This window comes from Chrysochloris asiatica, unplaced genomic scaffold, assembly GCF_000296735.1.
Source record: "Chrysochloris asiatica unplaced genomic scaffold, ChrAsi1.0 scaffold00008, whole genome shotgun sequence".
In the NCBI taxonomy this organism is placed as follows: Eukaryota; Metazoa; Chordata; class Mammalia; order Afrosoricida; family Chrysochloridae; genus Chrysochloris; species Chrysochloris asiatica.
Window position 1 is genome coordinate 30,752,379 of NW_006408526.1, and position 13,273 is coordinate 30,765,651.

Genomic DNA, 13,273 nt, shown 5'->3' on the forward strand with positions numbered 1-13,273 from the left:
TTTTGGCAGGGTGGTGGGGGTAAAATGAAAATTGGGTCATGCAAGGACAAAAATATTTTTCAAATGTTTGTATTACATCTGTGATATTAATTTCATTGCATTCACTGGCTCCTGGGAAAGGATTCACAGTTTAACAAAATGTCCTTGGATTTTCTTAGCTAAATAGAAGAACCTCAATTTCAAAGAGTACAATTCAACCAACTTAGGGTTCCTACCTACTATTGTGCCTGGTCTCTGCCATGATCCCAACTTGGCACTGGAAGAATACACATCAGAAGCCAGCTGCAGAGCAAGATTCTTTTTGTTCATAAACAGCACAATAGCCAACTGAGATCTGATGGGAACTCTGGCACATTTTTCCATTTTAAGAATCAAAATGGTGACCATTTTCATTTGTAAAGTATGACTACCTAAGAGCATCTTTGCCTATATTCTAATGGACAAAATCAGGGTTCAGCTTTTCAAAGAGGTCCTACCCCATTTATTTATACAAGACAACTGACCTTGCTGAACCTCAAGTTTCCCCCACTTATATGTGCAAATAGTAATGTGAGGAACCAAAATAATAATGTAAACATGCTTTGAAAAATAGAAAGCATTACTATATAAGATCCCATACTTTATAAATTATTAGATAGAAAATAGAACTTATAGCTTTGAAGAGTATTGAGTTCTGAGCTCATAACTTTTCTATGAATGCCAAGTGTGATGATTCAGAATGAACTGGAAATGTCATGTTTCAATTGTTTAAGTCCATTATAAAATTATAGATATTACACTGAGCCAGATATCCCAAGAGTCATATTAAGTTGCCCCTAACGTAAGTGCATCTACTGAAAATGTGTATTTCGCTGAAGATGGCCATAGCCCTACTTTTGCTCCATTTCCCCACCTCATTCCACATGCACAAGAGTGAGGATTAGAAAGGGCTTCCTCTACAATATTCCATAACTTCCACCCAACATGTCCTAATATTATCAGTTCTGAGACATTTCAGATCACTGTCACCTTCTGTATAAATCTTCCCCAGTGAGTTGGCTGTGCTCCTTTCTCTGCCCAGCAAGCAGCACTTGTACCTTTCCCTTAGAAGTATATTATTTGCATGAAAGCATAGGATTTTTTGGAGTGTCTGGTTAGTGCATTTGGCAATAACCAAAAGGATGGAGGTTTGAGTCCACCCAGAGATGGCTCAGATGAGAGACTCAGCAATCTAGTTCAGAAAAATCAGTCACTGAAAATCCTATGGAGCGCAGTTCTAGTCTGACACACATGGAGCCATGAGCCAGTTTGACTTGGTAGCAACTGGTAGCTGGTATGATTGGCTTATATGTCTGACACCAACCCTACTCTAGTGTGTACATTTTCAAGAGCAGGACCATGTATGTCCTGTCTATATTTGTATCCCATTCTTGTGCTACAGCACCTAACGCATGGTAGATATGTTAATAGCTGCTAACATGACCATTAAATTTAAATAAACTTAGAGACTTCTCATACTACACTGTTTTAAGAGGAAATCAGAGCCACACCCAAACCATTTTCAAACACATTGGAAGAAACCACCTGGTGAATATAAGACAGCTATTTTCAGGCCTAAATAGCCAAATGTACCATTACCACTAGGTGAGTTAACAGGGAAGCAATGATTTTAGTGGAGAAAGCATTGGATTGAAGTTTAAAGAGATAAAAATAAAAATCTCTTCCTGGATCATACCTTTCATTAACAAACTCATTAATCTGTGAGAAATCACTTTATCTCCTTAGGCTTCATCCTTAACAGTAAAGGATGGGACTGTTTTTCTATTGTTGTTGTTATGTTTTTACCTAATTGATAGATTGATGTTATTGTTATTGTTAAGTGCAGTCAAGTGGGTTCCAACCCATAGCGACCTTGTATAGGGTTTCTGAGGATCAGCTGGTGAGTTTGAACCTCCAACTTTGCAGTCCAGCACATTAACCCGATACCACTCTAGAAATCAGTAGTTGATGTGCGATAAATCCAGGCAATATCAGAGCCCTATACACATCCATGTCAACTCACTGAATCCTCACAACAACTCTATGAGGTTTTCCAGACGAGACAACTGAGGTACAGATTGGTGAAGAGATGTGTCTAAGTAGCAAAGCCAGGCTTTGGACGCAGGCAATCTTGCTTCAGACCCTATGTCCTGACTATGTCATACTGTTTTCTCCACATTTGTGAAAGGAAATATTTTAGAGCAAAATTCCTCTAAATTTATCAACACAAAATGAATCTGCTCTCTCTGACTGGACTGCTCCTCCCACCTCCTCCACCACTCGTCTCTTTACCCAGTTAGCTCCCATTCATTTTTCGGACCTCCAGTTCAATGTTGTTTCCTCGGGGTGAAATGAACCATCCAGACTATGTGAGATGTCCTAGCCACATGTTTTAATACTACTACTTACCTTTCATTTTTGGTAATTGTTACAATTTATAGTCATCTATTTATTTGTGCCCCACCACAAGACTACAAGTTCCTTCACCTCAACATCACCAGTATCTAATCAAATCTTCAGAAGAATCTTGTTGTTGTGTGCCGTGGAGTCGGTTCCGACTCACAGCGACCCTGTACAGGGTTTCCAGGCTGTAAATCTTTATGGGAGCAGAAAGCTTCATCTTTCTCCAGTGGAACAGCTGGTAGTTTCGAACCGCTGACCGTGAGGTTCGCAGCCCAATTCGTAACCACTACGCTACCAGAAGAACCTCAAGAACCATGATAACAACAGACTCCACTGAAAATTCTTAAATTTTGCCCTGCTTTCTGCCTCTCTCCAGTAGTGATTTCTCTCCTCAGCAAATGTTCTTCAGTTAATTCTAAACAGCAAGTTATATCATTTTGGCCAAATGTTTTGACCTGGACTCATGCCTCTTTCACAACACAACTCCTGGAAAATATCTTCTCTCACTACTGGGGGAAGGAGAAAGTGGGGAGGGAGAAAGACGGGGGTGTTGTAACTCACAGGATTCCCTTCCCTATTATTAATAGTATAGGAGAATTTTTATCTCTGACGTAATTATACCAAAAAGAAAAATCTCATAAAAATGAAACTACCACACAAGATGTGAAAACAACCCCCAAATATTTCAGGTTCACAATCAAAAAAATAAAAACACTGGATTTATCCTAGGGTTATAGGATATAACTTATCCAAATCATCATTTACTCATACTAAAGTTACACAGACAATAATTTTTGAAAGGTTGTCTCTCAGAAAAGGTCTGTCCCTCATAAGAACAATCAACCACCAATTGCCAAGTCTTCATTGCTCACACCATTCACTAACAGTGCTGTGAGCCTCCTGGCTCACAGTTGTCCTTAGGTATACAAATCCACATAACTACTCCTTTGAAGGGTCCTGGTGTGATTCTGCAGACCACTTAAGACAGAGCTTCTTAAACATAACCCAAGTTACATCAGTCAATTCTCTACTTGAGGAGGACCTCGGAAGTCTTGGTCCCTCTTTCAGTCTGGACTATACAGAAATCATGACACATCACTCTTTTGAGATACCAAGACTATGCGGAGGGTACAAGAAACATAATAAACAATCATCTAACTCTCTGGGGAGGTTTAAGTTCCTTGATCCGTAAGGTTAAAAATGCTTGCATAGGATCAGGTGAAGAGAAGCAATGAAGGAAAAGTCTTGTCGTGAACTCAGTCAAGAATACCTTGACCTAACTTAAAAGCTAAAGTCTTATTATCATCATTTATTAAAAGTAAATGTCAGTCTCTTTTCCACTGAGAATCTTAAAAAAGTTTTTCTACACTACAGAAAACTGCAATCAGTACACCCTCAGGACAGTCCCTATGCTGAATTTAAGCGGCTTGTGAGTGTGTCCTCAGAAACCTAAAGAATTTCCAATAAACACCTCAGAACCAGCCCTTTTCTGAGGAGAAAAATTCAAATAACTGCCTTAAAAATATGATAAAATTTCTTACCTAAGATGAAAACTGGCCAATAGAAGCAATGTAGCTACAATTCCCCAGGTTCAACTGAAAAGGCATCTGCTGGCAGACGGGGTCAGACTAAGAAAAAACGCATGTGTTCTGAAGTGGTTGCAGAGATACATACAAAACAGGAACCTTTGAAACCATGTTCTCATTTCAGTCATCTAGTCCATTATCTACTGTGGATTTATACTTTCATTCAAAATAGAATTGACACCTATATCTTTTGAGGTAAGCCTTACAGATCTCTGTAAAGACCATCTCCCTTTCTAGATTACAAACTCTCTGAGGGTAGGGTCTTGCATGGCATCAGGCAAATATTTGTTGAGGAGATCTTCCTCATGTAGAAAAAATACAATTCTAGATTAACTCAAAATATTTTACTCTATGTTCAAGGTATATTAGTCCCCCTTTCTTTTTATCTTTCAACAGAGTTACAATAATGCCAGGCATTCACTAAATCCCTGCTTTCAAAGACATGCCTGCATAATCCTCAGAATTACCAATCAGACACAGATTTCCTAACAGTATGAAACCAGCATTTCCAGAATACAGGCAGCAATTTATTCCCCCTGGGAGCCCCTTTGGATGACTTAGGTATCCTAGATGAAAACTCAAGTCTTCTTCACTCCAAGGTAACCCTTGGCCTGACGTGACCCCTTCAAAATAAGTGTTCTCAATGTATATGCCTTCAATTTTGTCCTCGGTATTAGGGCTTCTATATGTAAAGAAGTATATACTCATTTTACAGAAGTTGTCTTGCATTCTTTGAAATGCTGTTGAATGCCTGGTCTTCTCAAGGATTACTCTGGATGGTTCTTAGAAAGTGATAAGTGTCAACCACTTATTTCTGTAGTGTAAATTAATTCCACCATGACCAATTTTGAGCTACCAATAATTTAACATCAGATTCATTAAAACCCTAAGAATTTAGCAGTCAGCTCCCAGCACACCACTGAATTTATGCAGGTTTTCGCTTGAGAGTAACTCAGAGGTGACTCATTGCTTGATGCTGAAAACCACAAAGCCCCCTCTTTCCACACAACAACTTTCATGCAAATGGAAAATGCACAGAAGTTTATTATCCATTACATGGTAAGATACCAAGAGTTACAATATCTGTCCACATGTCCAATAGTACATACTCTCTTACAAAAAGACAAAAAAACACTGAGATGCAGCAGTAACAGTCCGACGCTGGAGTCCAACGATGGAGCTGCCTCTTCTGATGCAAAGCTTTGACTTGTGCAATTAAATGATAGTCTTGCTCCACTCCTCTGGGGGTTCTTCTTGCAATTCATCTTTAGAAGCGTAACTGAGTGACACAGTAGAGCATTTAGATTCAAGATTTGGCTTCCAGACCGAAAAACAGCAGCAACCACAACCAAAAAACAGGAGCATGCAATGTTCCCTCTTGAAGCACCGGTGTCCAATTTGGGAGCTGCAAAGAACTAAGATGTCCCCCAAGCCTGCAGTCACAGGTTACATGAGAAACACAAAGCACCTTAAACGTTCACATTCTGTATCACACTTAAGAGTTTAATACACAGAACTGTAAGATAATGTAACCACAAGTAAAGACATCAGCAGCCTAAGAAAAACTCTGAAAGGCTTTTAACCCTTTGTGAACTTTTCAGAACTAAATTCCCTTTCTAGATAAGGTTGGTCTCGTTACCATATGACAATAGCTCATGAAGCAGCCAAGAGAGAGTGTGAGAGAAAGAATAGCACCTTAGAAAGATATGAAACAGTAGGTCATAAAAATGAAAAAAGTCTAATCCTTTCATCTTCCTTCCATCCTTAAAGAAAGTAGGCATCCAAACATTGCTTTGTGCTCCCTGGAATAAAACAGCTGTAATCCAGATCTCAATATAAGGGAAGAAGAAGGAAACAGATAGCAGCCTTGTGACTGGGATGTGACCACAGACCCATGAAGCAGACTACATTATCAACTGATTCCCTTACCATAAAGGACTCTATTGTTGAGCCATTTAAAAAGGAAGGGACTGGTCCAAATCATGATTACGAATACAGAATAGCACAAGTGAGCATTCACCTAAAAGGTCAAAAATACCACACTGGATTATCCTACAATATGCCTGCAAGGGCATAACAAAAAGACCCAGCCAAAACTGACTTTAACTGAGTTCCTATAGCATTATCTGTTTCTCAGAGAAATAAGGACCCATAGAAATCCCCCTCACAATTAAATTTCTATCTTCAAATCTTCTACAGCTTGAATTATTTATTCACATTGATCAAATTATTTCCTCTTTCTGTTGAGGTGTCAGAAATGGTCTCACAAGATTGGCCCCATATAACCACAAGTACTCCAAACAAGCATGAAGGTCTAACCACTGGAAATGTAAATTGTCAATGCCTACTCTGTCTTTGCTTCTGCTGACTCCCTTCTATGACCAGAGGTAAATATCTATGTCTAATAATTGACCAGAGTTCTGGTGTGGCACTGTGGGTTAATGCACTGAACTGCAAAGTCATTTGAACCACAAGGTCTGTGGTTCAAGCTCACCAGCCGCTCCTTGGAAACCCTATACAGGGTCGCTTTGGGTTGGAACCAACTCAATGGCACCCCAAAACAACAATAATTGGCCAGATTCTCTAATCTGTGGTCTAAACTAGCAAAATGTTGGTGTTAGTATTAAGTGTCTTTGAGTTGGTTCTGACTCATAGCGAACTTGTAGAGGGTGTTTCTAAGAAGCAGCTGGTGGGTTTGAACTACTAACCTTACAGTTAGCAGTGCCTGAACCAAATCTATGAGACAGATCTAACAACCCAAATTAAAATATATATATGAAAGAAAGTTAATGTTTAATAACATATATCATATTTAATGCTATAATAGGAACCTCCAGAGCTACTTAATGGAGTCTTGGTGTGACGCTGTAGGATAAGCAATGGACTGCTAACCACAAGTCAGCAGTTCAAACCTACTAGACTTGGAAGCCCTCTACAGGGTCTCTATGAGTCAGAGCAGACTTAACAACACTCAACAACAACAACAATAGCAATGGAAACAGGACCATTCTGTTGAAAAGCAAAAATGGGGAAAGGAATAGTTTTTAATTTTTATCTCTTTTAATTGAGATGTGAATCCTTCTATCACAAAGGACTATTTATATATACACTACCCACCCTTCCTGACATGTCCTACGTATTTCTTAATGACTTACAGAAAAATTCCAAACAAATCAGAACATAAAATAAGTTGCTATCTGAGAAAGGAGGAAGCTGCTACAAAGTGCTGAGAGAACAGAAGGGAGAAGTATCAGTTATACACAACTTCACTTCCTCACCTCTAATATTACACAAAAAGAGCTTGCAAATACCACAGTACACTCATATTTGCTGCATTCAAGAAATTAAAGTTTTGTTGGGGGGTTTTTAAATAACACAGAGTAAAAGATGGTTTCACTGCAAATAACTGCTAAGACAGTCTAAAAGTCCTTTTTTTGAAGGGCTTTTCTTGCCTCTGACGTAAAAAGTCAGGAAAACCAGAAAGCAATGAGCTGTTAAGAAAGTGAAAAAACAATGGCTCCTTGGTTGAAATGGCACATAGTAAGACAAAAGAAAGAAAGTCCTTTGTGTCACCATTCTTTTCCTTAATTCTAACTTGACGACTCTTCATTAATACCTTAAAATCCAATCAAAGCAAATCATTGCTTACACAATTCAAATCAAACGGTGACAACGTCATTAAAATGATGAAGATATACAGTACACTAACTCATGGCTGAAAATGTTCCTGGAGCAAAAAAAAAACCAAGGGATATAAATCCCAAACAATCTGTCTGATAGCACATCAGGGTACTCCAAGCTCCATTTTAATAATAAAAAAAAAAAAAAATTATTTTGGTATCAGCAGTGGCAAACATTTAAGATTCTCCCTCAAATAACTGGAAGATATATAATACATTCAAGAGCAAAGGCAAAACAAAATTATCTCTGTTTAGGAAAAGAATTTCTTCATTCAATTAAAGTATAACTTATTCAAGGGGGAGTTAGGACTCTCTCTGAGAGTTTTTTGAACAGTTTATAAATACAAAAAAAGCATCTCTTCAATAAATAACTGATTCCCAAAGTCTCTACTGATGACCTCCAGAATCCTCCATCACTGCTGGTCCGGGTCAGCTTCACTTATACAAAAAGCTTTAGCTGCCAGTAGAATGGACTATTTTCTATTATCAGATGGGTGACTCTTCTTATATCATATAGATTTTCATTAATATGTGTCTTCATAGTCTGAATCCTAGAGGGAAAGAACAGTAGATATGATGCATATATGAAGCATAATGTCATGATTAGAATTTGGGCAAAAATTGCATGCTTTCACTCTACCCCCTGAAACAGAACTTGCAATCCATCAGCAAGTCTTTCTGACTTTACCTTCAAAATATAATCAGAATACAATAATTTCTCACCATTTCTAACACCACCACCCAAGTCCAAACCACCATCATCTTCCCTCATATGGATTTTTGCTAAAGGCCCCTAATTGGTTTCTCTCATTCTGTATGGTCCCTTACTGTCTATTCCCAACACAGAAGTCACAGATATCCTCTGAAAACATAAATCAGTTCATATTGATTCAAAAACCTGCAGTAGAGTCCGTTTCATTAAGAATGTAAGTCCACCATTGCAATATTATTCACAACAGCCAAAAGGTAGAAACCAACCCGTGTCCAACAGATGAGTGGATAAACAAAATGTGGTATATATCTATACAATAGAATATCCAGCCATGAAGAGAAATAAAGTTCTGATACATGCTATGACATGGATGAACCTGGAAAACATTCTACTAAATGACATTTTAAAACAACGTTGGGCTGAGTGAAGTCACAAAAGGATAAATATATGACCCTACTTATACGAAATTGACAAATGTACAGAGATCAAGATTACTAGTGGGTGCCAGGGTCATGAGAGAGAGGGAGAGGAAATCACTGTTTAATAAACAATGAGTATCAGTTAATGGTGATGGAAAATTTGGCATTAAATGCGGGTGACAGTTGCAAAACATAATTAATATAACTGGTATACAGAATTATACATATAAAAATATTAAATTGTCAAGTGTTATGTTTTATATATGTATGTAATATATACATATTACCACATACATACACCAACAAACCTATAATATTATGGACTGAGTTGTGTCCCCAGATATATGTGTTATAAATCCTAACCCCTATACCTACGAATTGGGTATGTGATAGTTCCATACAATGTGCACTGGACTGTGAACCACAAGGTCCATGGTTCAAGCCCATCAGCCACTCTGCAGGAGAAAGATGAGGCTTTCCGTTCCCACAAAGATTTTGAAAAGCCTTGGAAACCCTATAAAGGGTCAATAGGAGTCAGAACCAACTCAAAGGCACTTAACAACAACAACAATATACCTATAGATGGAGTCCTGGTGTGGCACTGTAGGATAAGCACCAACCACAAGGTTGGTGGTTTGAACCCTATACAGGATTGCTATGAGTCAGAACCAACTCCACTGGCAAATAACACAACATACCTATGGCTGTGATCCCATTTAAGAACCGGGTTCTCTTTATCATAAAACTGAGGCCAAATCAGTGTAGAGTATGTCCTAGGGCTATGACTTTCAAGATAGAAAGATGAGATTAGGCACAGAAGCAAGGAAACATCGATGGGAGAAGACAGATGCCAAGACCATGTGAAGACTGCCAAGGACCAGGGAACAGAAGCTGAGAACAAACAGGACCTCCTCCCAGGGTCAACAGTAAGTTATATTGTAAGTCTTTCCCTTAGAGCCAGTGCCCTGAATTCAGATGTGTGGTCTCTGAGTCCTGGTATGGCACTGCAGGTTTAGGCGCTGGACTGCAAAGTCAGTTTGAATGCAAGGTCAGCTGTTTAGGCTCACCAGTTATTCATTGGAAACCCTATACAGGGTCGCTATGGGTTGGAACCGACTCGACAGCACTTAACAACAACAATAACAATGGTATATGCACCCAAACCCACTGACATCGAGTCGATTCCAACTACTCATAGGGACCCTAAAGGGCGGAGTAAAACAACTGCTCCTTAGAGTTTCCGAGGAGTGACTGGTGAGCTTGAACTGCAGTCCAGAGCATTAACCAACAGCTCCACACCAAGACGCCTGGATATACTATATACCTTACTTATTTTTTAAATTTTAGTTAGTGTCTTTACTCCAATTTAAGAGAAGGTGACATTCCACTGTATCTTGAAGTATATGAGAGAGTTTACTAGGTAAAGAATGTAAGTCCTTTAAGAGCAAGGACTTTTGTCAGTTTGTACCTAGAATAGTACCTGGCATATGCCAGGTACTCAACAAATGACTGGAATGTAGATAGTAATCATATGGCATTCTCTTATTTTGTGTTATCAAAATATTCAAACCTGAAAGGATTGGTATCAAGTCCGCTCTACTGGCACCATCAATCTTTCCTTCATTTTACCTGTTACGTTCATGGATACAAGTGAAATGGAGCTCTGGTGTTACAGCAGTTAAGTGATCAGCTGTTAACCAAAAGGTTGGTTGTTCAAACTTTAGCTGCTCCACAGGAGAAAGATGAGGCAGTCTGCTTGTGTAAAGAGCCACAACTGCGGAAACCCTACGTGGCAGTTCTAGTCTGTCTTAAAAGGTAGCTCTCAATTGTAATGGACTCAGTGGCAGTGGGTTTGACACAAGAGGAAGAAACCAAAGAAGACTGCAATGAGTAATTAGGCTATGGTCATCTGGCCAAGTGCTGAGCTTGGCAACAAGTACACAGAGGGCTCAAGGTTAAGCCTTGCAGTGATAGTTAAGCCTCATAGTAGACCATAAGTTGCACTTGACCTCTTTCCAACTTCACCACATCAGAGTCTTTCTTGCTTCTAGAATCCTGGGACAGTTATACTAGCCTACCAGTCACAGCAAGTGCTCAAAGGGCTAGGAATGGCAGTCTTTTGAAATTTAAATCAAAACTCCTGCCTTCTGAATGGGTATATCTTTCTGATAGAAGCTGTCAAGTCATTTCAAAGGTTATATCACTTGGGGCTCCATAGAAAAGCTAAATGCAGTGTTCTAGCCTAGCCTTAATATGAACTCAGTAGCATAGGACAACTTTCCTTCCAGAATTTTCTGTTAGTCAGCAGAGACTGCTCTACATCATCCCATTCCCTAACTTAAGGCTACCATTCTTTGCCTATGAAACAGAATACAAAATAATGGTTAGAAAACAATAACAGCAGTCTCATTGACTACTACAAGAACAACTTTACAAGAACAAGAAAGTAGTTCGCCGGGAGGCATCAAGGCAAGTGGTCGGTCCCCTCAGGGCAAACCCCCTTCCCAGACTAAGACTCAAGGGGAATACACGAGCGGGCATATAGTCTGGCTGGTGACTACGTTGGTCACGGATAAGGGGAAGTGGGGGAAAAACAGCAATGAAATTGTGAGCTAAGTCCGGCCATGTTCAATAGACTCTTGTGAACCTGGATTGAGACCTGGTTGGCCAGCAGTATGGCAAGTCCAGGGACAGTGACATGGCCACAGAGGACTAGAGCAGAGAATAAAGCATCCAGCTGATATGAAGTGAGGGGAGATGCATAAGAACACCCATACTTGCAGATAGTACCCACTTGACCTGGCTTCAACGGCTGGATGATCAGAACTTGACTAGAAGAAGAAAGAAGAGGGGAAAAAGAGTAATCTGCTACAATTTGATGAACTTGACCTATACTTATGGATGTAGTAGCTCAAAAGAGGGAACAAATCTTTACAGCAAGGATCATTCCCATCCCCTTGGTACACAGGGTTAACAAAGATGGGCAACTTAGACATTGGCTACCCAAAAGGGGGAGCTACAAAGGTAAGACGTGACTGGCTCACAAGCTTTCAAGAGGAAGACTACTTTCAGAGGGTGCGGAGGAAGGTAGACTCTCCAATGAGTGGTTTCTAATCTGCCTCGATGAGGCTGATGAAAGGAGATGGTGATAAGACTCCTGAGGTACAATAGTGAATAAATGCTACCAGGATTGACTGTGAGGGTTGGAAATGTACAGGTAGATGTTTTGTAACAAAAGGAGGGGAGTGGTTGATTTTGCAGCCCAGGAGCAGAGGTCCCAGGGAAAATCAGGGGAGAGAAGCAGAGTGCGGGACCCTACCCAGAGAAGCAGTGACACCAGAGATGGAGGCAGAGATGATGACATGGAGAGATGTCACAGCTGGGGACTCTGGATTCAGGGAGGGAGAGGGGCTGTGTGCTGGCAGCCAAGGAGCAGGCTTGCAGGGTATACCCTTTGATTGTTTGATGATGCATGGAGGGGATTGTAATCCTTACAATGAAATGAAATACAATAGGATGAATGTAAAGCTAATGTTCTCCCATGTAAACTATCACATAACTCACAATAAAAAAAAAAAAAAACTTTAAAAATATAAATAAACAATGGCTAGAGTTGGTAGGGGGATTCTGAGAACAAAATGCTTTGGAAATAACCTGGTTCGTGCTTTGTTTTAGACCTACCTGCTGCATGTGAGAGCAAAGGACCCCCTTAAGTGAGCAGGAAGCAAAACACTAGCAGCAAACAGAAGAAAGGGCATGGGCTTACCAGGCATTCAGCACAACGGATGCAAAGCCTCCCCAGGCAGTCACAGCCTTCTTCCTGGTCAGTGCTGTGGAAAGAGGGCAGATCAAATCTGAATCATCACTATCCTTCGTACAGCAGAGCACTTAAGAGCCAGGTGTTGAAGTCAGACAGGTCTGGTTTCAAATTCCAGTTCTGCCACTTACTAGCTGGGTGACCCTGCTGATGCAAGTTATTTAAGCCTGCTTCCTCATCTACAAAATGCAGATATTACCACCCACCCTGATAGGATAGTTGTTAGGAGGAAATCAAGAAATAAATACATGCGACACATGTACCACAGTGCCTGGCACATAGTAAATGTTCAATAAGTAGGAACTAGTCACAATCATTCACTACCAGACTGGGATAAAGAGATACATAAAGTAAGGTCTCCCTCAAAGAGCTCACAATCTCAAGGGACTGAGAAACCTATTAAAACTTAACAGGTATATGACTATACAATGTGATCAATGTTTTAATAGCATAAAAGCTAACCAAGCTGCTGTGTCAGCCAAGAGGAGGGAGTGAATACTTTCTTCTGGCAGGACTCAGAGAGAATTCAGAGAAGAGAACATTTCAGTTGGGTCTTAGAGGAGACAAAAAAAGCTTGCCTGGCCTAGAAGGCATTCCAGGCTTAGAAAAAAGTAATGTGGGGTGGGGTAGGGGGTGGG

The 13,273-nt window shown here is 39.9% G+C and overlaps 1 protein-coding gene across 1 annotated transcript in view; it reads right to left on the bottom strand.

The window, feature by feature from the left end:
* Window positions 1–8,211: 8,211 nt before the first annotated feature.
* MPZL3 (myelin protein zero-like 3) overlaps window positions 8,212–13,273 on the bottom strand; it is a 23,996-nt gene continuing 18,934 nt past the window's right edge. The window contains exons 5-6 of the mRNA XM_006833870.1: window positions 12,585–12,648; window positions 8,212–8,238 (exon numbers count right to left, since the gene is read on the bottom strand). Coding sequence (XP_006833933.1) covers window positions 8,212–8,238; window positions 12,585–12,648 — 91 coding nt within the window. The remainder of the gene's footprint in view (window positions 8,239–12,584; window positions 12,649–13,273) is intronic.